We start from the raw sequence: 27159 nt of genomic DNA on the forward strand, positions 1-27159 counted from the left end.
GTCCGGCCACCACGTGAGCTGCAGTCATCATCACGGTGGCTGAGGACAAGAGTATGCCAGACAAGTGTGTGACAGCAGCTCCTAAGTGTGGCTGCACCAGAGTTTAACCAGAGTAAATGCCAAATAGTATGAGAAGTGTACTTTTTAAGAAATTAATTTATTTGAGTTGTAATATTTTTGAAATATAAAAACTGGTTGTATTTTTTAAAGCTATAATTCTTGTAGACATTCTGTGGTTAAAAACTTGATTCTGCTTATTAAAAATGGTCATCCATGTTTTGCACTTCAGCTTTGTGAAAAATAAAGTTTCTCTGGGAAGGTGACATTTGGTTTCCTGACTACATGAGGGAGGTGGTTGTCTCAGGCAGAGCAGGAAGGGCCCGGGCTGGTGCTCACACCAGGACGGGACTAGGTGCCCCAGGCTCCCCCACCTGCCTAGGGGGGTAGGTGACGGAGACCATTTCCACAGTGTACTGAGCTGCCAACAAACTCTGGTGGCACCCGGCGTGGACTTGACTAACTTACAATTCTTATTGAAAGCACACAGCAGAAACTTCAGGAGGATTTCTCTCTTCAATTGTAACCATCACAATTCAGTTCTCCTTTGGCATCCTGCCAGGTAATAACATATTAAGAATGGGCAGCTTTTATGAGCCATGAACTTGAGTGTTTCTTATTTGTTGCAGCGAGTCAGGAGGAAGCCCAGTAACTAAGAGAAGGGTGAGTAAAATTCCTGGAATCTTTCCAATAGCTCTGGCCTACTCAATTGTCTAAATGAATTAAGGCTAAATGCTAGATAGTATTTCATTTTTCCAGAATAACTATTTATAGCTGTGGGATAGTGAGGTTCAAATTTAAATTCCTTAAGAACTTTTTCCAGAATTACTAACAATGGTCCTTAAACAAATTTTGATTTGTCAAGAAGATAATGTAATGAGAGTCCAAAAAGAAATCTAAGAGGCACAAAGAAGTCGGTGAGGTCCCGTGTGGGGCAGCTCTTTCTCCTCAGAAGGGCACTGGGTCCTTGAGCAGGTGGCTCCTGGGCAGGCCCGGTGCTCTGGTGTGGGGGCAGGTGCGACCGTGGGCTCCTCTAGAAGTCAGGCAAGCCGGGCAGAGGGAAGAGAGAGGCGAAGCTCTCCACCTCCTCCCTCAGAGCCCTGACAGCCCTTTGGTGCTTCTCGTCCCCTGCCAGTTTCTCCTTGAACTCCTTCAGGGTGGCCTTGATGCCCACATCGTTCTGAATCTGCAGAGTCAGTTCTATCCCTGTGGCGGCAAAAGACAAACGAGTCCCCTCTGGGCCACAGTGCTGTGCTGGGGCTCAGCGGGCCCAAGACACACCCGAGGCCCGGCTGCCCCAATGCCCTTGGCAGCTGGGGGCGTGACAACTGTGGGCATTAATGTGCACCCCAGAAACAATACTTGCATGCTCTCTTCCCTGGGTAAGACCTCTCAGAGCAGATGGGTTAGTAGGTGATTTTTGCTGTCTCCTGTCCCCAGCACTCAGCCTCGACACAGAAATGTCCTTCAGTGGCTAGGTCTCAACTGCTCTGTCACGGAGCCTCCATACACACACCACCACGTGGCAAACCTCCAAACCTTTATCCTTACCTCTATGAATAAACTGGGCTACTTTTTGGAACTCTTTTTCCAAAAGCCCGCGGGAGGTCAGTGCTGGGGTCCCCAGTCGCAGTCCGCTGGGCCGCAGTGCACTTCTGTCACCTTCAAGATAAATAAGTTTTGTCCCTGGGCCCACGCCACTCACCAGTGACCACTTGCATTACAAAGGATACTTGGGCAAAAGGAACAGGCTTGCAGATGCTGGCTCAGTCCCGCGAGAAGGGCACAGCTGGTTCCAACACTAGAGGCAGAAGCAAGGGCACAGGCGACAGGGGGACATTCTGGCCGCCCTGTTTTAAATAGTAAGAAAGTCCCCTTCTGTGATGTGGCCCTTGCTCCTACGAGTGAGGCTGGCATCTGTCTGGGTTTGAGATGCGTCACATCTGATTAACAACCCACTGAGAAATTGGGCCTGTTTTCAAGGCCCCTTCCCCTCGTTGTAATGCCTCCCTACCTCCAAGCACTCCTCCTGTCCCTCCGTCTCTGTCCCTGGCAGGGTTAGAGCTGTGTCAGAAGGAGCAGGCAGGAGAGCCATGACTTGGTTCCCATCTAGCATGGGATGTCTATGCCCCCAAGTCATTTGATGTCTGTCCCCAGAGCCATATTATCATCAGCTATAACTCTGACTATAAGAAATGCAGACAGGAGAGGTAGAGAAGAGAAGACCAAGGAGGATTCTCACCTGGGCAGGTGTTCTTGTTGCAGGCAATAGAACAGGCTTCTAGCACCTTCTCAGCCCTGCCACCATCTGTGCCTTTGGAACGGAGATCCACGAGGATCAAATGGTTGTCAGAACCACCTGGAAACCAAGTTGGACATGTAGGAATGCAGAAGGCCAATTCCATGCCAAGTGAAGGAATCTCTCTCCTCTAAGAAATGAGGATGAGGGCTGGAGGGGGCACAGCAGAGGAGGTGAGGAAAGTGCACACCCCATCGTGTGTCCGGGAAGGCTTTAACCACCTGCCAAAGAAGATGCCCAGGGCCCAAGAGTTGAAAGGACAGAGTAGTTTAAAAAGGGTACCTGATGATGCAGAGGGGGCCTGTGAGGCTGAGAGGAAAATGACCGGTGGTTTCCACAGCCCAGACTACCCCCTGCCATGACCCAACACACCAGGAGCCGGGGAAGGGCCTGGAAGCTTGTCTGGGGAGTGACAGTGTGTTCAGTGCCATTCGTGACTTCTGTTTTCTCTGACAAATCACTTGGGAATTTCTCATGTGTCTCTGAAATCCATCTTCAAGATTCCCCCTAAGTGGCCTCAGAGTAGCAGGTAGCGGTTCAATTTATGGTCACTGTGGGTGACCACTACATTCACTGAGCACCTTGTAGGCACCAGACACTGCTAGTCTGTCATATATTTTATCCCTAATCCTGCGAGGGTGACAGTATTACCAAAATGGTGCAGATGAGGATATTGAAGCTATCAGAACTCTCTGGAACTGGCCCAAGGCCACCCAGGAGTCCGAGCACCTGCATCTTTCCACCTTGAACTCTTGCTAATCCTAGGTCACTGAGCTGGATAACAGCAACGACTTCAAAGATTCAGGTAAACTAGGTCACAGCCACCCACTTATTAGCGATGTGGCTCTAGTCAGGCAGCTCAACATTTTAGAACCTCAGACGCCTATTTGTAAAGTAAGACCAATAATTCACAAGCCTGTTTTGAGGTTTAAAAAAGGTAGTGTATACAGTGCTTGGCGAGCACCAGGCACAAAGCAGGTATCCACAAATGCGGGCTGTTCTTGTGGTCACATCGTCTGCGTCAGCTATCTGCATGTGTCCTCAGAGCAGAGTGAACGAGGGCTGAGGGCAGGCCTGGGAGCTTAGTAAGGTGGAGAAGACTCGCTGGGAGGCTTTGAGCAGTGCCAGGGCTGCCAGGCTGCCATGTGACGCCTGTTTGGCCTAAATCCTTGCAATGCCAAGCCTGGTTCCTGGACCAGCATCACCTGGGAGCTGGTGAGAAAGGCAGACCCCAGCTCAGACCTATGGAGTCAGAACCTGCATTTTTACAGGGTGCCCAGGGGATCTGTGTGCATATCCAAGTGTGAGAAACAGTGACCTAAAGGACCTTGCAGGTCACAGTCCACACTGAGATTTCTGGGGCTTTCTTACTGGAAGATGTAGAGGGTGAAGGAGAAAGCAAAGAAAGGAAGGGAAGTAACACAGAAAAGAAGGGTCCTACCTAGCTCTGCCCCTCACGAACACAAGGCTTGGTGGGGGCCCACTCCTCAGACTGGGGCCTGTAGACCCCGTGAAGGGCAGCGGGCAGGGTGGGCCCCCGAGCCTAGGGGATGCCAGGAACCACCTCCCTGGACCACCCCACTGCTAGCATACACGGCAGCCTTGTGAGCAGAGGAAAGCTGCCCTTCCTCTGGATAACATGGCACGCTGTCTGCCAGAAATGCTGTCCTGATTGTGGCGGCCGCAGGGACAGGCGGACAGCACCGAGTGGGCCCTCCCTTGGCAAGTCCATCTCACTCAGGCTACTCAGCGCCACTATCTTTTGTATGAAAGCCAACATGGACATAGCAACCACCCCCGAGCTCCCGTGGGAGGGCCTGTTGTGCCCTGACCCTCGGGGGTGAGTGGGGACACTCCAGTGGGACAGTGCGAGGCACTGCTGTCAAGAAGGCCCTGGGTCCTGCCCTCCATCAGCTGTGTGACCTCTCAGCTGAGCCTCAGGAACTCCTTGTAGAAAGTTGTTCCGAGGACTTGTGGCTTCACTCGCCAGGCAACAAACAGCAGTTACTAAGACCATCATTTATGGCGTGGCCAAGGAGGCAGCTGGCATAGTGCAAGGAGGGGGAGGCCACAACGGGCACGCCGGTTCCTCTGGAGGAGCCCAGGGCCACCGGCCCACAGCCACACCCTGACTGGACGAACCGGGCTGCAAGTCTCAGTGCAACCACGAGGAGCAGGGTGCCAGCCAGCACTTTCCGTCGGTACCTGTTACTACTGTGTAGCCCAGCGCCATCAAGCTCTCAGCCAGAGCCCTGCAGTTGGCCACCACCTGGCGCTGATAGAGTCTGAATTCCGGAGTCATGGCTTGCTTCAGGGCCACAGCAACCCCTGGCAGGAAGAGACCATGGGTCAGGAAGGCCGGACGGGATCAAAAGACAGACTGTGAGTCAAAAACCCCTCACTTCCACTCAGGCTCCCCTGCGTCTCAGTGTCACCAAAGGGGCTGGGTTACATTTCCCCCCAAAATGACATCTATTTTTAACCCTACAATTACCTGGCTAGACCTCTAGACCTCCTCTCTTTGGGGAAGTGCCTTTGAGGCAGCCTTTCCCCAGGCATGGAAGTCTCGGGCTAATGAGATTACCACAGGAAAGCTGCACTTAAGCAAGAGGGATTTTCCAGTCCTTTTTAAGCTTGCTATGTGAAAACAATTACTTAGCTGCCCCAAAAGCTGATGCTTTATTGCCAAATTATGCAGATCTTTCAGCTCAGAGTCCAGCTGGAGGAGCAGGCTGTTTTATCCTGCACCTCCAGACTCATCTGGTACCTTGTACTCAGTCCCGAGGGCTGTGTAAAGTGGCACGGAAGATGGAGGAGAATGCAAAATATGTGTGCCGGAGTCTGGCACAGAAGCCTCCAACCAATGTTTGTGGAAATGACTGGAAATGGCCTGGACTTGCTGGAGACCAGGCGATCCCACCATCCTAGATTTGAGAAAACTGCAGGTGCTGGGCTTGGAGGTATAAAGAGGCAACGTGAAAACACCCCGGTGGACACGCGCCCCTCCCCAGCCCTGGGGGCCTCAAATTCCCCACTCACGGCTTCCTCTACTTCGCTCTTTGGAAAAGCTAGTGCTTCTCTTGATGGAGACGTTACACCTTCCCCCTGGGCTCCTTTAACAATTGCTTTGTTCCAAATGAGATAGTGGGATAACTTTGAAATCATCACAAATTTGCTAAGCCACTTGTATAAACAGAGAAGAAACAAGTCAAACAGCTTGCTGGGTGATTGTGGAACTGGACCCACGAGTTACCAGTGTGACCCTAAGGTCAACAGTGTGAGAGTCAGACACAGTGCCTCCACGTCCACTGGAGGTCAGGATGTTAGGGGAGCAGCAACTTGTCCTTGCTAATCACACACTCCCTTGGCTATGCCTTCTATTGTCACATCCCCTCCCTGTTGTTTCTTTACAAGGGCTGCACAGGGACCCTGGCCTGGCTCTCAGTTTTGCCTAGGGGTGGCCATGCATGTGGAGTGGCCATCATTCCTTCTTGTCCCTACCACACCCATCACCACTGTTTCCCTTTTCTTCCTTGTTAGCATCTCCTAGAGAGAGCTGTTCCTCTCGTTTTACTCCAGCGTGGAAGGCCTGGCACACACTTTGGGTGGACAGGTGAAATGGGAATTAGGGTTCACGGGATGAGCAAAAGTGAGAGAACCCCAGACTGCCAGGGCCACTGTCGGGTGAAGGGCCATCTGAGGGCTTTGGGGTGGCTGCGGGAAAGTTTTACCAGCGATGGCGTGGTTGTGGGGACCTCCCTGGAGGCCTGGGAACACGGCGGAGTTGATGAGTGACTCTAGGTTGTACAGGCTCTCTTTGCCAGTCTTGGGATCCACACTGCGCACTCCTGAATGAAGACAAATATCAGAATGGGAACACCGGATAGGCTGTCCCCTCTGTATCCTCCCTGCTTGGACTCAAACCCAGACTGGCTGTGGGGGCGCTGAGCACAAGCCTGGCCTCTGCTCCTGGAGGCTAGACCTGGTCCACAATGCTGCAGAGGAGAGGGGGGCAGGCCACCCTTTCACAGATGACACGGGAGGATAAAAATTTTCCCCCACTGAGATCGTAACAAAGAAACTGCGTTGGGCGTATTTCCTCAAAGAAGTGTCCAAGAGAGCAGCCTTCCAAGATGAATACTCCGAAGGGGAGGAGACTCACTTGGCTAGATACAGGGAATAAGCTTTCTTTCTGACAAAGAGTTAATCATCAGTAATAGTAACTGCTACTGTCCCTCTAATAGAGAGCTGCTTGTGAGCCAGGAACTGCTCTAAGTACTTTAGCTAAATTAATTCATTTAATCCTCGCAACAGCAGTCCGAAGGGACAGGAACTATTATCAGACCCTACGGTGAGGTGAGGTAATAAGGCACAGAGAGGCTGTACGACTTATTCCAAGATCACACAGTGTATACATGGCAGAACCATCTGGCTGGCTGGATCAAACAAATCACACCAACAGACAGTGGGAAAAACAAACATCTCCCAGGCAGGTGGGAATGGCTGCCTGCCTCAGAAACCTCAGCGTGACTGAAGAAGGACCTCAGAGTAGCTTGGGGGCAACAGGGCACTGAGAAGCCATGAGTGTGTCCAGCCCTGGCCGGGGGCTGGGTGAGGAGACCCTGCCTTGGAGGTAAAGAGAAACCCATGCACCAGAGGGCTGATGCAAGGTTACTGCACAGGTCTCACCATGGGCTGAATGATGATCTGATCACTATCTGGCTGGCTCAGGTATGGGAATCCCAAGATAAGGGGAGCACCTGCACATGGATTGTAAGCATTCCATTACTGGAAAGAGAAACTCCTCACTAAAATGACTAAACTGGTACTGTGGGTTATGCATCAGTGTCTCATGGTTTGACTACCACGGAGCCTGCTTGCTACCATGGAGCTCAGCAGAGTAACACTGCGCTGTGAGGTCTTCCGGTGGCCCCCGCCAGCCACGCACGCTTTCCTTTCTCTCCGACGTCTGCCTCTCGGGCAGGGTTAGCTGAGCTAAAAGACACTGGCACCCAGCACAATGCCCTTGTTCCTCCCCAAGGACCTGGACAGCTGTGCTCAGGGCCTCCTTCTAGATCGCTTCTATAAAGGCTGCTGTTGCCCCCTCCTAAGGAGCTCTTTAAGAGATCCTAAAATATTCAAGGGCTCCCAGGTCAGAGCTTTCCCCAGCTTCCTAAACCAAATGTGAGCCTCCAGAGGAAAAAGGCAAACCCCGGCACCCCGCCTGTAGCCCACGTGCAGGAGCACACCTCTCCTGTAGAAGATCATGCCAGCCCGGCAGCCTCGCAGGGTTTTGTGGGTGGTGGTGGACACCACATGGCAGTGCTCGAAGGGGGAGGGCACCACACCAGCCGCCACCAGCCCACTGATGTGTGCCATGTCGGCCATGAGATACGCCCCATTGTCATCTGCAATCTTCCGCAATCGAGCGTAGTCCAGGTTTCGGGAGTAGCAGCTGGTTCCTAAGATGGTAAAGGTGACACGATGGAGCCAGAGATGCCCGTGGCCAGCTCACAATTGGCCGCAGTGCAAATCTGCAAAGTGGCCTCAGGGTATGCATTATTTGAAAGCTTGGAGATTTCTCCCTCTAAAATGTCTGGGAACAGAAATGAAGAATGCCCTCGGAAAACATCTTTGTGTCAAAGGCAACCACTCTGATCACTGCCTCTTTGATGTCATGGTGGTTGGGATGGCCACCAACTATTATTACCACCCCCAATCAGTCAGGGATTAACATTTCTAGATGCTTCTCTAAGAACAGCCTTGGATCTTACTCCACCCTAGTACTAATGGTGGCAAACATGACATTTGTCCTGAAAGAAAAGAATACAGGGGCTGGCCCCCATGGCCGAGTGGTTAAGTTCACGTGCTCTGCTGCGGCGGCCCAGAGTTTCGCTGTTTCGGATCCTGGGTGCAGACATGACACCGCTCATCAGGCCATGCTGAGGCGGCAGCCCGCATGCCACAACTAGAAGGACCTGCAACTAAGATATATACAGCTATGTGGGGGGGGGGGCGGAGTTTGGGGAGATAAAGCAGAAAAAAAACCCAAAAAGATTGGCACCTGAGCTAACAACTGTTGCCAATCTTTAAAAAAAAAAAAAAAAAGAAAAGCATACACTTAGACCCCAGCAGCTCAGCTATCTAAGGCAGAAACTAGCAGTGCAGTAAGCAAGGACAGTGGGAGGCATCTTCACATCTTCCTTCTGCACAAGCCATGATCTGCTGACCCTACAGCTGCTCTCTGCCTGGTTCGTCACCTGCGATAATGAGCTTTGGGTGGAAGAGGCGAGCATTTTCCTCCAGCTGGTCGTAGTTGATGTAGCCAGTCTCTGGGTTCACCTGTGGAATGTCACAGAGATAGCAGGCTCAGGCTGCTTCCTCAGCCACGGTGTGCCTCCCTCCCACCTGCACTCCCGCCAGCTGTCAAGGCTAAGAGGCCTTCCTGCACCTGCCCGAAGCTGCTCACTCTGCGCTGCCATGGAGACAGGGAGATGCCCCAGACCAGGGCTTGAGGGCGAGAGGAGTGCCAGTGTATTCGGCCTGCACAAGTGGCATAGACAACCAGGTATCGCTCACGGGGACAGGGTGCACTGAGGGGTTCCAGGGGCAGGGCTCTACCGCTTGACGAGAAGGAACCAAAAAGCTGCTGCAGAATGAAATAGGAGTGGCAGACACGCACCACGCAACAGTGTTTCCTCCAGGAGTGAGATAAAATGCCTGCCAACAGGACTTCCAATCCAAGTACAACGAGCAAGAAAAAGAAAGAAAAAGCATAAGGGTGAGAAGACATAAGCTGACATTACACAAAGACACTGAGACACTGCATCTGGAAAACTGAGACTCCACAGGCAAGCTATTAGAATTAGTAAGTAAATTTAGCAAGGTCACTGGATACAGGGTCAAAAACCAAAAATCAATTATATATGTATGCAACAAAAACCAGAAAATGACATTTTAATAGTATCATTAGTGTCAAAAACCATAAAATACCTAATGAAACATGTACAAGGCCTCTACATAAAACACTATTGAGAGAAATTTAAGAACACTTAAAATAGTTCTAGTAACTAAGGCAGCATGTGCCTGTAGAAGAGCAGCCAGTCTTCCGGGCGGAACTGAACCCCTGGTGACACAGTCATCGATGGATGACAACGGTGGCACTGCAGGGCAAGGCGGTCTTCCAGTAAATGGCACTGGGTCAACTGCTTATGCACACACAAGACGATGCTCTCTGGACAGCTGCCTCACCCCACACACGCACATCAACTCCAGACAGACTGTGGATCCATCTACCTGTGAAACGTAAGACAAGTTCTTCTTTTCTGGCAACACATTTCTTAGTTCAGTTTGTTAAAGTTAGATTAAAGCACCAAAAAAGTGCCAAAGAGAAGTAAAAATGATCAAGGGGGCTTCCTGTAGGTAAACTTAGGGGCGCTGGGCATGGGAGCCCTCCGGGGAGGAGGTCATGAGAGGAATTTCACGTTCTGAAGCCCCTGCCCCCAGAGGGAAGGGTTTCGGGTTTGGTGGTTACCCCTCCCAATAAAAAGAGCGCTTACAATTCAATTCAATTACGAAGCTTGTGGGTAAGGGGACAGGAGCCCAGGCACCATCTGGAAAGGCAGGCCGAAGGACCATTTGGGGTTTGGTTTTGTGAGTTTGTTTTGGGAGTGTGAGCCGATCTTTCTCAGTCACCTGAACTTGGCAAAGAAACTGTTATCTTAATGAAAAATCAACAGCTGACCCACAGTAAAAAAATGGACATAATTCTAAAAATTTTTTAAAAGACATAATTACCAAAAAAATCTATTGCCATGCTCTCCTTTCACATTTTGCTTTTTAAACTTGTGGGACTTTCACAAAGTTTTCCTGCTTTTTTACTCTTGAAAATTCAACAAAAAACAACTCCTGGAAGAATTTAGGGGTCTTGGTAACAAAGTACAGAGGAGCTGGAGTGCTGCGGGGGCAGCGGGCAGGAGGGCAGCCCCGCAGCTGCTCCGGCCGGCGGGGAGGCGCTCGTTAGTCACGGCTGGAGCTCGTGTTGCTGTTTCTCCAGAGATGAAACGCTTGGCTCGTGTGGGACGGCTGCCTGGAGGGTGGAGAGAGTCTCAGGGAGTGGGCAGGGGTCCAGGCAAAGGCTGGGCAGGGAGGCAGCTTGGTGGGCAGAGGAGCCATGCTGGCTACTGCTGGAGGCCTGTAAGGCTGTGTCCTCCCTGCCCACCAAGGCCGGTGCCCACAGGTGAGCTGTGCCTCCTGCTGCCCAGGCTGGCCAGGGTCCCAGGCCCCATTGCTTCGCATCCCCCACTGCACCCACGGGGGTGCCGCCTGAGCAGTGCGCGTCATAAACAGGGGCGGCTGCGGGGGACCGGGGTGCAGCCCTGAGCTTGCCAATGCCCAGAAGAGACTCTTCAGTGACACAGGACATTGGGCTAAAACGCATGGGGCTGCCCAAGGCCTCATTGAAGGTCCGAAAACAAACCATTGATGACTCTCTGCCACCATTCTTTCCACAGTACAAGAAACTGGAGAAACTGGCTTTTGTGTTCTAAGTGGAAAGACAGAGCGTTGGCACTATTGTCACATTTCAAAATCCTTCTTCAAGGGCAGCACTGGCCAATGAGGATAGCTGTGACTGGAAACACCTAGGCTTTCCATGAAAAATGAACTGTCATCTATACACAAAAAGCACATGTGCAATTACTAGAACTGAGACAGAGGCTAATAAGGAGTGAGCAATCGAGGGTATGCAACAAAGACCACGGATGCCAAGAGAGAACACGGGCTTGATTTTCTTAAAAGGATAAAATCATGTGTCTGATATCCTGCCAAGCGTAATGATGCACTGCCACCACTGCTCATGGTGGGACACATGAAACTAACCATCAATCAACACAAGAGGACAGTCCCTGGACATGAGGAAGAATCAGCATGGGCACCATAAACAAGTATGCAAGTTACCTCTTTTCTACCCACCACTCGAATCATCTTTATAGACAGTCACTATGCCTCGCGCGAGCCCATGAATCTTAATGCATTTTCTGACCAAATTGTTTATAATGACAAAGACCCTCACTTAAATACATGCTGGGCATATGGCTTGTACTGGCTGTGGCTGGCTGAGAGCAAGTCTGTGCGGGAAGGTGGCAGGGTGCAGGGGCAAGTTGTTCCCCTAACAGCGACATCGTAGGCGAGGGTGGGCATGCAGCCCTGGCTCCAGCCTCCCGGCCGCAGGGGCTGGCTCTGACTGAGCTGTGGAGGGCTGGGTGCTGACACAGCTGCTGGCATCCGTGCTGGAGCCAGGGCTGCAGCTGCTGGCCCGCAGGGGTTCCGAGCAGGGCTGTCACTAGGCGCCAGGCTGTAGCTGCCCTGGGGGCTGGGAGCTGTCACCCCAGCTGTCGTTGCCTCTAGTTCTGAAGCAGCCAGCACCCCTGCTGTAGCTGAAACCTCCTGGGCAGTCACCTCCCCCACCCATCTCCCTGCACTTCAGCTCAGCACCCCCGCTCTCCATCCCAGCTGACCCCAAAGAGCCCTGAATGCCTGTGGAGTCCCCAGAGCAGGGAATGACAAACAGTGACAGGTGGGGGTTTCTGTAGTGCCAGGTGAACAAAACTACTTATTCCTAGAGGCACAGTGAAATGCTGGAGGTTTTGTGAGGAAACAGACCACCGGGCTATGAAGAGAGATGCCCTCCTACCTTATAGGGCATAGATTCAAAAAAGATGGATGTAGCGGAGATTTTCTTCTTGTCTGTCATGAACCCATGGGTCAAGTGGCCCCCATCGGGCAGGTCCAGGCCCATGATGCGCCCATGGGGCTCCACCAGGGCGGTGTACACTGCGAAGTTTGCAGGGGAGCCTGGAACACACACACCAGAGGAGGCAGGATTATTTCCCAGAGGCATTAAGAAGTGCCTGGAGCTTGGCAACCAGGCCATCAACCAGGAATGGCCAGAACAGGCCTGGCTGCCATTATGCATTCCCCAAGCCCCCTAGAAGTTCCCCGACAACAACACCTTTGATTGTAGGTGGAGGGGCACGTTCAGAGACAGGACACCGCCTGGGCGGGGCGAGTGCAGCTGGGAGCCAAGGGCAATGGAGAAAGACGCACAAACCATGAGGGGCTTAGCTTATTTTTCACTTTCATTTACGGGCAGTCCTCTTTAGGACTTCTTGCTGTGAACATCAGCCCGGGAGACTGGCAGGAAGGGGGCTGCCCAGGCCTGCCCGGACATGGCAATTACCTGAGTAGGGCTGGACGTTGACCCCCCAGCACTGGGGGTCCAGATCATAGAGCTGCAGCGCTCGCTTCTGACAGAGGCGCTCCAGTTCATCGATAAACTCAGTCCCGCCGTAATACCTGCGAGGGGAAAGCAAGAGACTTGGGCCCACTCTGGCCCCGAAACTCTGTGCTCAGTGCAGAGGCCACAGCTTGGGGTAGGACAGAACACCACAAGTGGAAAACTGGTTAGGACTTGTATCCTGAACCCAACACAACTCATCTTCCATCAGTGCCTCCAGTGCTGAGGTCAGAAGACCCAGGCAGCTGTGTGACTCTGAGCAAGTAGCTCCTCAGCTGTAAAGAGGGGGTGGGTTCCAGCTTTAAAAAGAGAGAAAATTCTGACACATGCTATATGAATGGACCTTGAGGGCATTATCATTATGCTAAGAGAAACAAGCAGTTACTACTGTGTGCGTCCCCTACATGAGGTATGAAGAGCAGCCAGATCCATAGAGACAGAAAGCAGAGCGGAGGTGCCAGGGGCTGGCAGCGGTGTGTATGTGTGCCGGGGGGTGGTTATTGGGGTAGTTTTTGCATTTCCAATAAAATTTTACTTTTTGTTTGACAATTACATATCAAAATTTACCATGTATTTATGTTTTTGATTACCTGTATACTATTAATAATCATAATAACTCAATCCAGAAGAAATTTTTTCTTTTTGCTGGGAGAGATTCACCCCAAGGTAACATCTGTTGCCAATCTTTCTCTCTCTCTTTTTTTTCCTCCCCAAAGCCCCAGTACATAGTCGTATATTCCAGTTGTAAGTCCTTCTAGTTCTTCTGTGTGAGCCACCGCCACAGCACGGCTACTGACAGACGAGTGGTGTGGTTCTGCAGCCGAGAACCAAACCCGGGCTGCTGAAGTGGAGTGTGCGGAACTTTAACCCCTATGCCATCAGGGCTGGCTCAGAAGAAACTTTTAACACTTGGGCCTTGTGCTCACAAACAGCTTTAAAATTTTTAAATGAAACATATATACATTTTTTTTATTAGACTAAAAAACACATAAAATTTACCATCTTAGCCATTTTTAAGCATACAGTTTAGTAGTGTTTACTTAACTATATTCACATTGTTGTGCAACAGATCTCTAGAACTTTCTCATCTCAGAAACCTGAAACTCTATACCCACCAAACAACTCTCCATTTGTTCCCCCCATTTGTTCCTCCCCTCAGCCCCTAGCAACCATCACTCTACTTTCTGTTTCTATGAATTTGACTACTCTACGCACCTCACGTAAGTGGAATCATACCGTATTTGTCTTTCTGTGATTGGCTTACTTCATTTAGCATAATGTCCTCAAGCTTCATCTGTGTTTTAGCATGTGACAGGATTTCCTTCTTCTCTAAGACTGAAGGACATTCTATTGCATGGATAGACCACATTTTGCTTACGCATGCATCAGTAAATGGACACTTGGGTTGCTCCCACCTCTTGGCTATTGTGAATAATGCTGTAATAAACATGGGCGTGCAAATATCTTGAGATTCTGCTTTCAATGCTATTGGCTATATACCCAGAAGTAGATAGCTGGATCATGTGGTAATTCTATTTAATTTTTTGAGAAACCCCCACACTATTTTCTACAGTGGTTACATCATTTTATATTCCTACCAGCAGTACACAAGGCTCCAATTTTTCCACATCCTTGCCAACATTTGTTATTTTGTTTTTCCGATAGTAGCCTTTATAAAGGGTGTGAGGTGACACCTCATCGTGGTTTTGGTTTGCATCCCCTGATGATTACAGAGGTTCAGCATCTTTCCATGTGCTTGTTGGCCAGGCGTTATTGTATGAGACAGAGCTTTGTTTCTGCAAGAGGAGAAAGTTCTAGAGATGGGTGATGGTGAGGGTTGCACAACAACGTCAATGTACTTAATGCCACTGAACTGTGCACTTAAAAATGGTAAATTTTATGTTATGCACATTTTACTGCAATAAAGAAAAGAAGGGGAACGAGAGGTTCTAACTGACAAGATTTCTGATGCCAAATGTGTAGGGTTTTTCCCTCACATCAACTGATTCTGACACCAACTAGGGTCATACAATTCACTTTAATTCTGACCTAACTACCCGGAGTTCCCAGAGACCCCACAGTTAAGGGCTCAGTCCCACAGGATGCTCACTTCAGAGGCCAGTTGCAATTATCAGGTCCCCAAGTTACCCACATTTCTGTCTGACAACTTGGGGATTCCCATGACACCCCTCAGGTTCGATAATCCAATAGAATGACACAGAACTCAGGAAGTACTTTCCTTATTATTACCGGTTTATTATAAGTTATTATAATAAACTTATTATTATTATACTTGGCTGCAACTCAGGAGCAGCCAAATGGAAGCGATGCACAGGGAAAGGCATGGGGAAGGGCTCAGAGCTTCCATGCCCCCTCCAGGAGTAACGCCCTCCCAGCACCTCAATGTGTTCACCCCGCCCAGGAAGCCCTCCAAACTTCCCCGTTTAGGGTTTTTGTGGAGATTTCATTATGAGGTGTGATTGATGAAATCATTGGCCATTGGTGATTAACTCCGTCTCCAGCCTCTAATGCGTTGGTCTTTCTGGCTACCAGCCCCCATCCTAAAGCTACCTAGAGGGCCACCAAGAGCCACTTCCTTCACATAAACTCAGGTTTTGTCTCGAAAGGGCTCACTATGAACAAAAGACGCTCAAGGCATTTGAAAGGTGTGTCAGGAATGGGACAAAGACCAGGGGCTGGCTCCGTGGCTGAGTGGTTAAGTTCGCGTGCTCCGCTGCGGCAGCCCTGGGCGCAGACATGGCACTGCTTGTCAGGCCACGTTGAGGCAGCGTCCCACATCCCACAACTAGAAAGACCTGCAACTAAGATATACAACTATGTACGGGGGGGTTGGGAAGATAAAACAGAAAAAAAAAAAAATAAAGAAGAAGATTGGCAACAGTTCTTAGCTCAGGTGCCAATCTTTAAAAAAAAAAAAAGACCAAATATCTTTCTATGGTACCATAGGGGGTTTCCATTGAACTGCACACTTTACTTGGGTGAACTGCATGGCATGTACATTATATCTCAATAAAATTGCTATAGAAAAATTAAAAACCAGAACTTTGTTTTTAGATTTGTATCAAGCAAAGTCATTAACGCTACATCAATATTGTTTTCATACGTTAACTTTGATCACTAATAACATCCCAAAAGATAAACTGATGTTATTAAGAAAACATGATCATGAAAATGGGTAATAATCACCTTTTAAAAGAGTCCTTTAAAACGAATAAACGATTTAACTCTCTTCTATTTAAGTTTTTCTAATATATATTAGTCTCATTTGGTTCACCTATGTAATTAAAAATCATAGAATGAGTCTTGAAACCACAAGGGGCTTCACTGAGTAATTTTGAAGGTCCCTTCCAGCCTCATTCTCTGCTCTGTGACCAAGGGAGGGTGTGGTCTCCCCAAGCCTGAAGGAGAGCAGCTCATGCCTGGAACCATCAGAGATGTCAGGGCTGAAGGGGCCTTAGCAAAGAACCGTCTTCCAGGGGAGCAAACACAGTCCAGCGATTCATGGTCATGGCGAGGCCCTGAGCCCCTGCCTGCCTCATCTCCAACAGACAAGCCGCGGCAGGGAGCCGCGGAAAGCGTGTGCTGTGCAGACAGCGCCCGTGGGAACCCAGTTCTCTTTACCAGCCGTGGGACTGGGGGCACCTATTTCACCCACCCAAGTCTAATTCCTTATCCTGAAAGACCCTGAGAGTGCTGACTCTGCAGTCTGGCCGCAGAGCACAGAAGAATGGGGGCCGCAGGGGATTGCACTCAGCCCAATGCCTAGAACACGCACTGCTGTACTTGCTCAGTTTGAGACGCTCAACCACAAGATGACCATTGCCTTATTAATAATGACTGAGGATGAGAAAAGTATTTTCAATTATATTATGACTCGCTATCAATCAGATTCATGCCAATTTCAGAGACATTAAAATGTAAAAAAATGAGAGCTGAGTGCTGATGAAGCTCAGCCAAGCACTCAATAAACGCCAACAGTCCCCTGCTGCTGTCTCCAACTGTGTGGGGACCCCAGCTCTCGGCAAGGGATCCAGAAGCCTGATGTGGCCTGGCAGCTAAGCTTGCTCTTCAAACCGACTTCACCTAACACTAAGACTCTTCATCTGTGTCTGTTCCCCTTTGCAACAAAACTCACGGAGGAGTGAGATGCCACCAGTGACCAATGGGTGCCCTCAAACCACAGCAGCAAACACAGTGACTCTTTAACACCTCATGGGGGCCAGAGACCACCTGTCTCCACTCCCCAGACATGGGAATCCCTCTGTTCACCAGGTGGGGACGGGAAGCCCAGGAGCCATCAGAGTATTTTCCACAAGATCAACCACAAATGTTGAAACTTCTGGGCCAGCCTGGGATTTGGAGCGTGTGTGTGGTTTCCCAACACCAACAACCAATTCTCAGACCCCCAACTGGGTGTCCAACAGTTCCATTCAACTCTGACACCAACGAGCCAGAGTTGGCTCAGACCTCACAGGTTAAGGGTGCCCCCACTTCAGATGCCAGTCTCAAGTGCCAGGTCCCCAGGCTACCCACATTTCTGTCCAACTTGGCTACAATTCAGGGGTCCCAATAACCAGCCCTCAGGCTTGATAATTCACTAGAACAACTCACAAAACTCAAGAAACTGCTTTCCTTACGATTACTGGTGTCGACGAAAATAATCCATAACCAATCTATAAATGAAAATTTGGGAGAGTTTATTCTGAGCTGAAATCTGAGGACCATGGCCCGGGGCCCTTATTCCCAAAGGAAGAAAGGGCACCAAAGAAGTGAGGTATACAGAGTGGTTATATACCCCCAAACAGGACGTTTCACATATGATTGAAATGTCCCTCCCACAATAGTCACAAGATTGCCCTGTCAGCACAGTGCTTGATGGACACAGCAGGTAGTGGGTCTGCTATCTCGGAGGGCGTAGCAGGAGTCAAGTCTATTGTCTCGAGCTGGGCGGTCACAGGTGAGCGCAGCAATCAGTTTCTAGCCTAAGGAAAGATGCTTAATCCTTAAGGAGATGCCAATGTTGGGAGGGGAAGGGAAGTTGCACCTTTATCTCAAGGGCCTTTGTTCTTGCCATAGGGAATGTCTAAGCAGATATACAATGCATGCTCAACGGCCTCGGTCAGGCCCTTTTAGAAAGACAAGGTCAGGCCGAATTAGGTTTATACCAAATGGCTTCCTCATAGTCTCCAATATATCCTATTGCTTGCCATTTTTATTTGTCACTGGTCTATTATAAAGGATTCAACTCTGGAACCAATGGAAGAGATGCACAGGGCAAGGCATGGGGGGCGTGCCACCCTTCCAGCACCTCAAGCTGTACGAGCACCGGCTCCAGCCTCCCCTCCCATCCCTGGAGGTTGGGGGTAGGGAGCTGAAAGTTCTGACCTTCACATCACAAGTCTGATCTTTCCGGTGACGAGCCTCCATCCTGAAGCCATGCAGGGGCCCTACCCTGAGTCACTGCATTACCATAAACTCAGGTGTGGTCAAAAAGGGCTCATTATGAATAACAGAAGACACTCCTATCACCAAGCAATTCCAAGGGTTTTAGGAGCTCAGTACCAGGAACCAGGGACAAAGTCCGGATATTTATTTTTTATCACACCACAGTGTGAAAACATCTGGAGTCGAGTCCCAGCTCCACTACCTGTGTGCACACTTGACAAGTCCCTGAACTCTGGTGAGTCTCAGATTCCCCATCTTTAAAATGTGGAGCACAGCACCCACTGCCCTATAGGGCTGCCATGAGGGTCACACAACATATCAGTGGTGAAAACACCCAATGAGCTCTTCAAGGCACAGTGTAAGAGCTGATGATTCACAGCAGGAAAGACCCTCAACTTGGGTCTCAGCTCTGCCACAGAGAGCTTCAGGGGTGTCTCAGGATAGAAGGCCACTTCAACTCCATGGTGGCCTTTCTTTTTCCATGTCCTTTGGGATACAAACGTACAAATGTGCAATATTAAATTCTGTGATCATCATCTTTGCCTGATTATGATGACCGTAAAGAACAAAAATGAGTATACTTATCATGGCTCTCGGGGTGCAGGAGCTGACTGAAATCACTGCATATGTAAATCCCACATTTATAATGCAGAAACCGTTTCCAGCACAACAGATTCAGTGTGACAGACTCAGTTTCCACTTCCGGGTCACTCCTGATACAGATTCGACTACCCACACGGCAACAGCAACCTTCCATGGCATCACTCAGAGTACTGACCTTTTCTAGAAGCTTGACAACAGTCCAGCAGCTCCACACTCATTATAGACTGGCCTATTATTCTAGAAAGCCCCCAAAGGGACTGCTAAAGTGACCCTAACCTCTTTTGAGTTATGTCAGCGAGCAGGAGTGGAAAAGAAGTCACCACAGTTGAAAACTTTGTTGTTTCCTGAAATTTCCAAATTGTCTGGACTCTATACTCCCTCAGTACTTCACACGACAATGTCAGAAGCAGGTCTTTGACCACATTCACGTACCTCTGGCCTGGGTACCCCTCAGAGTACTTGTTATTTAAGCAAGAGCCCAGGGCCTCTAAAACGGCTCGGCTGGCAAAGTTCTCGGACGCGATCAGCTCCAATCCGACCCTCTGCCGGTTACTCTCCTTCTTAATGATGTTATAAACCTGAGGAGAAGAAAACAGATGCTAAACCTTTGGACATTTTGGTTTAACATTTTGCTGTAATCAAAGCAATAACCTAATAAAGAGAAGAGCCACTATTATAGATTCATATTTTGCCTCAGAAGCTGACCATAACCCAAAATAACCAAACTGAGAAGGCTTCCATAGCACATAAGGGATAGAGAAATCTTCCTCAAAGATTTTAGCATCTAGGAAGGAATTAATAGAAGACAATGAATTAAGAAAAACAAAATGACTGGAGAGAAAACGATCTTTTTTTTTTCCTTTCTTTTTCTCCCCAAATCCCCTCAGTACCTAGTTGTGGGTCCTTCCGGTTGTGGCATGTGGAACGCCGCCTCAGCATGGCCTGGTGAGCGGTGCCATGTCCGCGCCCAGGATCCAAACCGGTGAAACCCTGGGCTGCTGAAGCGGGACATGCAAACTTAACCACCCGGCCACGGGGCCAGCCCCTGCAAATGATCTTTAAAATATGTATCCCACCTAATTTTTAATTCTATGCCATCTTGTTAATTTTCATCCCTACATTTTACCAACTTTCTCCTTCCCTGAACCTTACTCCTTGCTCCTTTTCCTTAAAATAAAAGATGCTTAGGTAAATCCATACAGACAGAAAGAAGACTAGTGGTTGCCTAGTGGTGGGGAGTTAGGCAGGGCCTAGGGGCGACTGCTAATGGGTTCGAGGTTTCTTTTTTTGCTGGGGGAGGGGGGGGACAACACACGATTCTCCCTAATCTAACATCCATTGCCAATCTTCCTCTTTTTGCTTGAGAAAGATCGGCCCTGAGCTAACACCTGTTGCCAATCTCCCTCTTTTTGCTTGAGGAAGATTGTTGCTGAGCTAACACCTGTGCCAGTCTTCCTCTGTTTTGTATGTGGGGCAGCGCCACAGCACGGCTTGATGAGCAGCATGTAAGGCCGTGACTGGGATCTGGGCCCAGGAACCCTGGGCTGCTGAAGCAGAGCATGCAAACTTAACCACTAGACCACAGGGCCAGCCCAAGTTCAAGGTTTCTTTTTGACGGGATGAACATGTTCTAAAATTGATTGTGAATATACTAAAAACCACTGAATCGTATCCTTTAAATGGGTGACTTGTATGGTAAATGAATGATATCTCATATATAAAGCTGTTATAAAAATACATAAATAAAAGATGCTTCTTGGTGTCTAGATATGCTCCTCTGAACAGTAAGGAAAGGGTCAGTTCTCAGTGACCCCCTGCCTCTGCCCCCCTTTCGTCCAGAGCCCCCAGCACATTGCTCTGCACTTTGTAGAAACTCAGAAATATTTCAATTTACCTTCAAAGGACTTTTAGCCACTTTGTCAGCCACTGCCTCTAAATGTGACACTCTTATACTACTTGTAAGGCTGTTGAACAAAGTTTATTTATGATTAGAAGTAGAGATGGAAGCAAGAGCCTCCAATTTAAGAACATCTATGAAAACCCACAAATCTCACCTCAGTGTCGCTGTCTTTAAGGGGCTGTGCCATCATTTTATCATGTGAGGACCACAGGTCAGCATTCTCGTGGGCCCCATTGACTGGAGTCGCCATTGCACTGGTTCGAAGTTGCCTAAAAATGGAAAAACTTCCATTAAATTTAGTCAAAGCTCATCGCAACCTGTTAGTTCTCCAAACTTGCCAAAGTGCTGACACATTTTTTTAGCCCTTCCCTCAGAGCTGCTCAATAAACATGAAGATATTTGACTGCAAGACCGTGGTGTGGCCCTCTGGTTCCTTTGTGAACTGTGGCTGTCAGCTTGCTTTCCCGCTAGTAACGAGAACCGCCCCCACCCCATGCCCCACCGGCCGCACCACCTCCCTCCACTGAACTTTTCCTGGGCATGGCTGATCCTCCTAACCAAGCTAATATCCTCAAAGGCAATGGCTGAGAGTTTCTTTTTTTTTTTTTAATTCTCCCACAGTCCCCAGCACAGATGTACCTGAAGTAATATTTGCCAAATGACTGAACAAATGAACTGCTGACATAAGTATTATTTTTCCCATTTTTCAAGTAAGGAAAATGAGGCTCAGAAAAGTAAAGTGTCTTAGCCCTGGACTGCACAGCAAGCTGGCCATGAAGATTAGAATCAAAACTCCAAAACGCACGCTCTAAGTAGCCTGAGTTCCCGCAGGAGCTGTGAAGGAAGCACACGCTGGCAACACAAACCCTCCTGTGAGAATTGCCGGTCAGATCCACCTGTCTACATTTCTCATCAGAAAATGCATCCCATTAAAATACAGCCGGCTGCAAAATGTATGTTTCTTAACATGTTTCTACAAAGAACAAGAATTTGTGATCAGTGGAACTTCCACTGTTTTCACTAGTGCGAAAGGTGAAATATTTACAGGAACTAATCTCCCTTAATCAACAGTTCAGTACTTTCCCGTTAATTTGGTAAGTTTTCATGTAAAGTTTATCCATTTGATAACCATTTATTGAGGGCCTTCCCTGTCCAGCCTCGGCGTTGGTACTGGGAACACATGGTGGACAAAACTGACAGGAGCCCTGCCTTCATGGGGCTTCCATTGTGGGGAAGACAGCAGAAAACGAAACAGCTGCCCTAAATGCAGACGGATAAGACAAGGGGAGTGCCACAGAGGGCAAGCCCTGGGTGCTGGACTGGCAGGCTCACTGGACAGCTGGGTCGGGGTAGTCTACGTGAGGAAAGGACGTCTAGCCTGAGACAGAGCAATCACGAGGGAAGAGCACTGGGAAATAACAGTCTCTGCTCCTAAGGCCTTGTGGTTTCCTAGGTGATGAGAGCACCAAGGGCATCTTTTGCTCTAATGCAGTGATTCCAGGTGGGCTCCTGGATGGGGGCTGCTCACCAGAAAGACCAAGCCATGATTAGAAGCTTGGGATTTCCAGCCCCATCCCCCATTCTCTGCAGAAGAGAGAGGGGCTGGAAATGGAGCTAATGATCGATCACGCCCATGTGATGAAGCCTCCATAAAAACCCCCGAAGTGTGAGTTTGGGGAGCTTCCAGCTTAGTGAACACATCCCTGTAGCAGGAGGGCGGTGCACCCCAGCTCCACGTGGACAGAAGCTCCTGCGCTCAAGACCCTCCCGGACCTCGCCCTATATACCTCATCACCTGGCTGTTCATCTGAACTCTTTATGACGTCCTTTGTTATATGATAAACTGGTAATCATGTTTCCCTGAGTTCCGTGAGCTGTTCTAGCAAATGATCAAATCCAAGGAGGTGGGTCGTGGGAACCTCAGATTTGTAGCAGGCTGGACAAAAGTGTGGGTAACCTGGGGACCTAGTGCTTGTGACTGGCGTCTGAAGTGGGAGCAGTCTTGTAGGTCTGAGCCCTCAGCCTGTGGGGTCTGCCCTAACTCCGGTGAGTGTCAGAAGTGAAGGGCAGGATACCCAGCTGGTGTGACAGAATTGCTTATGTGTGGAAAACCCCCACATCTGGAGTCAGAAGTGTTGTGAGTGTGGTAGTAGTGTGAGAATAAAGGACACACACCGCAGGAAGGGTGCAGTTTTCCTACACAAGTACACATACGGTATCATTTGCTAGACAAATGTACCCATTAAGTAAAACAGCTTAAGAGTCCCAAATCACAGTGATCCTCCTTAATCTCTGGCAGAGCTACTAAAAAGAAACTATCAATATTGTTTAACCAGGAAATTCCTAAGGGGGGTTTCCAAAGCAGCCATTTTTTGAACAGAAGCACAGCACGATCAGAAACACAGCCACGGCTGCAAAACGCAAAGCACACTGCAAGCACGTGGACTCAAATGCAGTGGACACCTCTGCAGCAACAGCAGTGCCACCTCGCTGAAGGCCGGCAGCCTCGAATGTGTCTGGCATGTCCACGTTCCCGTCAGAGGTGGAGCGAGGCGTGTAGATGGTTTGGGCGCTATGCCCATGATTCTCTGCGCTGACCTCTGTACTGGGGAATGGCCAGTGCAACCCAACGACCTCTGCATGGGCCACACACGTGCCCTCGGCAGGTGGTAAACACAAAAAAGCACAAGAGCCAAAATAGGCCCTCTGGTCCTAGAATCTCAAAGAGAAAAACTTCTTTTAAATATTGACTATTCAAGGTTAAAAAGGACTCAATGACGGCAAGCAACGCAGAGAAGATATTTCTCAACCACCAAATAACTGAAGTCCACTTGGAACCCTTCTCCTCTAAGGACGGTTGAACGTGCAACCATTCCGTGAAAGGCATTCAGTTCCACTCTGCCCGGGGAAACACAGTCTCCACCTCCAGCTGTGGTCTCACTCATTTCACACCAGCATAACCACCTGCTGCCCTTCGCCCTCACTGCAAACCTTTTTTGACCCAACACGCTAATTCTGAGTCACAGTTACCTCGTGATGCCCCCTCAGGCCTGCAGGGCCATCCTGCTCTCACTGCCCGCCCACCTGAAGGAGTTTTCTCCCCTGCACCCTATTACATACAGATCAAGTCATCCCCCAAGTGGAGGACTTCATCCATGCCCCCATGAAATCCCAACTGCAGCCCAAATTACACTGTTTTTAACCATGAAAAAGTCTGAATTTTTTATTCAAACAAAGAGCTCAAGAGTCTTTGTCGTGTTTCAATTAAATCAAGTATATCTTATATCCTGGGGCATTCAGAATGACAGTGAGAAAGACAAAGATCCTGAGACTGTACGTTTTAAGATGCAGAGAGAAGATTATCACGTTTAGCTAATCCTATCTTCAGGGAAGACATACTCAGCATCTTTTCTCAAGGTCTGGAGGTTGGCTGAAAAACAATATACCTTGAACTTCGCTCTCATATTTTTTTTGAAGTGTGATAAAAATACACATTACATAAAATTTACCATTGTAACTATTTTTAAATCCACAATTCAGTTGTGCAACCATCACCACCATCCATCTGCAGAACTTTTTCATCTTCCCAAACTGAAACCCTGTCCCCATTGAACGACTCTCCATCCTCTTCTCCCCCAGCCCGTGGCGGCAACTATTCTACTTTCTGGTCTTGAATTTGACTATTTCAGGTAGCTCGTGTCAGTGAACTCATACAATATTTTTGTGTTTGGCTTATTTCACTTAGCAAAATGTCCTCAAAGTTCACCCATGCTGCAGCATGTGTCAGAATTTCCTTCCCTTTCAGAGGAATAATGTTCCATTGTCTGCATACACCATGTTGTTTATCTGTTCATCTGTCGATGGACACTTGGTTTGCTTCCACCTTCTGGCTATTGCTAGTAACGCTGCTATGAACATGGGGGTACATTATCAAGGCCCTGCTTTCAATTCTTTTGGGAATATACCCAGAAGTGGCATCTCTGGGTCACAGAATAATTCCATGTTTAATATGATCATATAGTAATTCTATCTTTAATTCAAAATAAACTTTTGATATTTAAGAGCTCTACTCCACTACCATTAGCCTACAAGGAATTCACTCATTTCTTCAGCAAATATCTATTAAGCAACTCCTATATTCCAGGCACTCAACTAGGAACTAAGACTGCCAAGGCCAACGAGACACAGGCCCTGCTCTCATGAGAAACAGACTATAAGCTAGGAAAAAAGCAGCACACAGGATAACTTCAGGCGGCGGTGATTGCTACCAGGACAATAAACGAGTGGGGGGCTTCTTTAGACGGGGCCTGGAAGGCCCCTGAGCTGAGAGCTGAACAGCGGAAAGGAGCCAAGCTTATGAGATCAGGGCTAAGAGGGAACAAACACCGGGCGGAGCAAACACAGGTGCAATGGCCCTAACAGGAAGAAGCTCGCCTTGTCAAGGGTCAGAAATCAGGCCCGCGTAGCTGAAGCCTGGGGAACAAAGCACAGCACGGAAGAGATTCAAAGGCCCAAGGGTAAGAGGAAGATGGGAAAACAGATTGTCACCGTGACAGTACATGTTTCACAAGTTTCAAACTGTTTTCTAGAAACTTTGGTTTGGGGCCATTTCTCAATCCATCTGTGAAATCTGAAACTAACAACTAGAGAAGATCAAGGTTTATGTAAAAGAGCAGGTGGCCATCTCACAAGCTGGACGCCTCGATCCTCCCACTTTCCAACAAGGATGGCCACACCGGAGCAGACGGTGCTGAGGCTCGCCACAGAGCCCGACTGCTGGGTTCAAACCCCGCTCTACACTTCCTCACATGCAACCCAGGCACTGACACCTCTGTGTCTTGGTCCCCTCAATACAACACAGGGATGATGAGGGTTCTGAAGCTGGCTGTGAGAATCAAGTGAGGTATCAGACAGAGAGCACTCAGAACAGTGCCAGGCACAGAGTCAGTACTACTCAAAAAGGACCTGCTACTATCGTTGCTAGAGAAACCTGGGCATCTTAGGGCCATCTTCATTGCCACTCAGTAACCCCTGCTGGGCACCCCAGGGGCACACGGCTCACTGAGGCTGCCACTGTCACTACAGTGTTAGATATTTCTATTGGGGAAATGTCATTCATGTGTGGCATGATCCTCACCTCAACCCCAGGGAAACAGACCTAGTAAGTGAAGTCACTCATCAAGGTGACCAGCCTCCCTACGCCTCCAAATCTCCCCTGGGCCATTGTCATATACGTGGAACCAGCCAGGAGTCTGCTGAGGGAACTACACTGTCGGATGCCATCTGTCTATCATAGGTATTGTGATCTCTACAGAAGAGGAAACTGGCGCTCAGAGAGCTGAGTGGTCTAAGATAGACTATTAAGTCAGCATCTGAACCCTGGTTTACTTCTAGTTTCAAAGCCCTTTCCGTGACACAGCAGTAAACAAAAGTGCAATTACCCCCTCTGCTACACGCCCTCTCAAGTAAGAGATTAAAGATATGAATCCATAAGTACCTAAGCTGGTGTTTCCAGTCTAGCAACTGCCTGATGGAAAGCACAGGTTTGTGCTGGTCTCAGCTGACCAAGGGTCGCTTAACTTCCAGGACCTGAAGCACAGGGCACCGGGCCAAGAACCCTGCAGGGCAACATTTGTTTCCTAGACCAAGAGGTGACAGATTGCAGACAACAGGCGCAGCCCGGACCCGGTCGCACGTTCCAAAGACAGGTGGACCATATACGTAGTGGTTGAGGGCACAGGCTCCGAGATCCTCGCTTCGCCTGCCGGCTGTGCCATTCTGCTAGCTGCAGGGTCGCGCCTAAGTCGGCTCTTCTCTCCGAGCCTCTCTGTAAAGCGGGCTACAAGACAGCGCCGGACTTGCAGCTCTGTTGTGAGGATCCTGCCGCGAGGTGAAAGGCTGCACTTAAGTTTAAGAGCTCAACGAGAAAAGTACTCAGTAGAGCGCGGCTACCTGTATCAGCAACAAGCCTTCGCTCCGTGTCAAAGGCCGAGGCCGCCACCCGCGCTGCACCGATCTGTGACCAGGGACCAGGCGCTCTGGCTCGGCTGTCCGACCCTTCACCCCAGGCACTAACAGGCGCGCCTCACACTTCCGGCTTCGCAGAGGCGCGGGGCAAGCTCGGCCGGAAGGCGCGGACCCAAAGCACCCCCGCGAGCGCCGGGGACACCGAGGGCCTGGTACCTGAAGCCGCCTACCTACCGGAACGGGGCGCGCACCAGCCTGAAGTCACCGAGGCCACACGCTCCTGCCGGCGCGAGCAGAGTCCGAAAGCAGCCGACCTGCCGTGGCCGCACGCCTGCCACGTGACCCGCCGCGCTAGTCTGAAGCCCCGAACTTGGCGCGCGGCGGCTTGCGCACCGCCGGGGGCCCAGCCCCGCCCGGAGACGCCCAATCAGAGTGCTCAGCCAGGCAGGGCCACGCCCCCCCGCCGCGCCAGCGCTATTGGCTGCAGCGGAGCGGTGGGCGGGGCTGGCCCCGGCCTGGCCGGGTCCCGCGGCGCCCCTGCTCTCCTGGGCCTGGCGGCGCTGCGGCCGT

General features: G+C 49.7%; 1 protein-coding gene across 3 annotated transcripts; it reads right to left on the bottom strand.

Annotated features, from left to right (window-relative positions):
- Window positions 1-138: 138 nt before the first annotated feature.
- SHMT1 (serine hydroxymethyltransferase 1) lies at window positions 139-27017 on the bottom strand. 3 transcript variants are annotated; one of them, XM_014851692.3, is made up of 12 exons: window positions 26824-27017; window positions 20777-20891; window positions 19155-19300; window positions 12597-12712; window positions 12051-12211; window positions 8617-8698; window positions 7606-7818; window positions 6088-6204; window positions 4562-4684; window positions 2300-2416; window positions 1609-1719; window positions 139-1263 (listed from the first exon to the last, which is right to left on the bottom strand). In XM_014851692.3, the coding sequence occupies exons 2-12, from the start codon at window positions 20870-20872 to the stop codon at window positions 1091-1093; spliced, it is 1455 nt and encodes a 484-aa protein (XP_014707178.3). In that variant the 5' UTR covers window positions 20873-20891; window positions 26824-27017; the 3' UTR covers window positions 139-1090. The 3 variants fall into 3 exon arrangements, with proteins under 3 accessions (XP_014707178.3, XP_014707180.3, XP_070338367.1); XM_014851694.3 differs by having other exon boundaries at window positions 26575-26874; XM_070482266.1 differs by lacking the exons at window positions 139-1263; window positions 1609-1719 and adding an exon at window positions 1726-1858 and having other exon boundaries at window positions 26824-26988.
- Between the last annotated feature and the right edge of the window lie 142 nt (window positions 27018-27159).

This window comes from Equus asinus, chromosome 13 (assembly GCF_041296235.1).
Source record: "Equus asinus isolate D_3611 breed Donkey chromosome 13, EquAss-T2T_v2, whole genome shotgun sequence".
Lineage (NCBI taxonomy): Eukaryota > Metazoa > Chordata > Mammalia > Perissodactyla > Equidae > Equus > Equus asinus.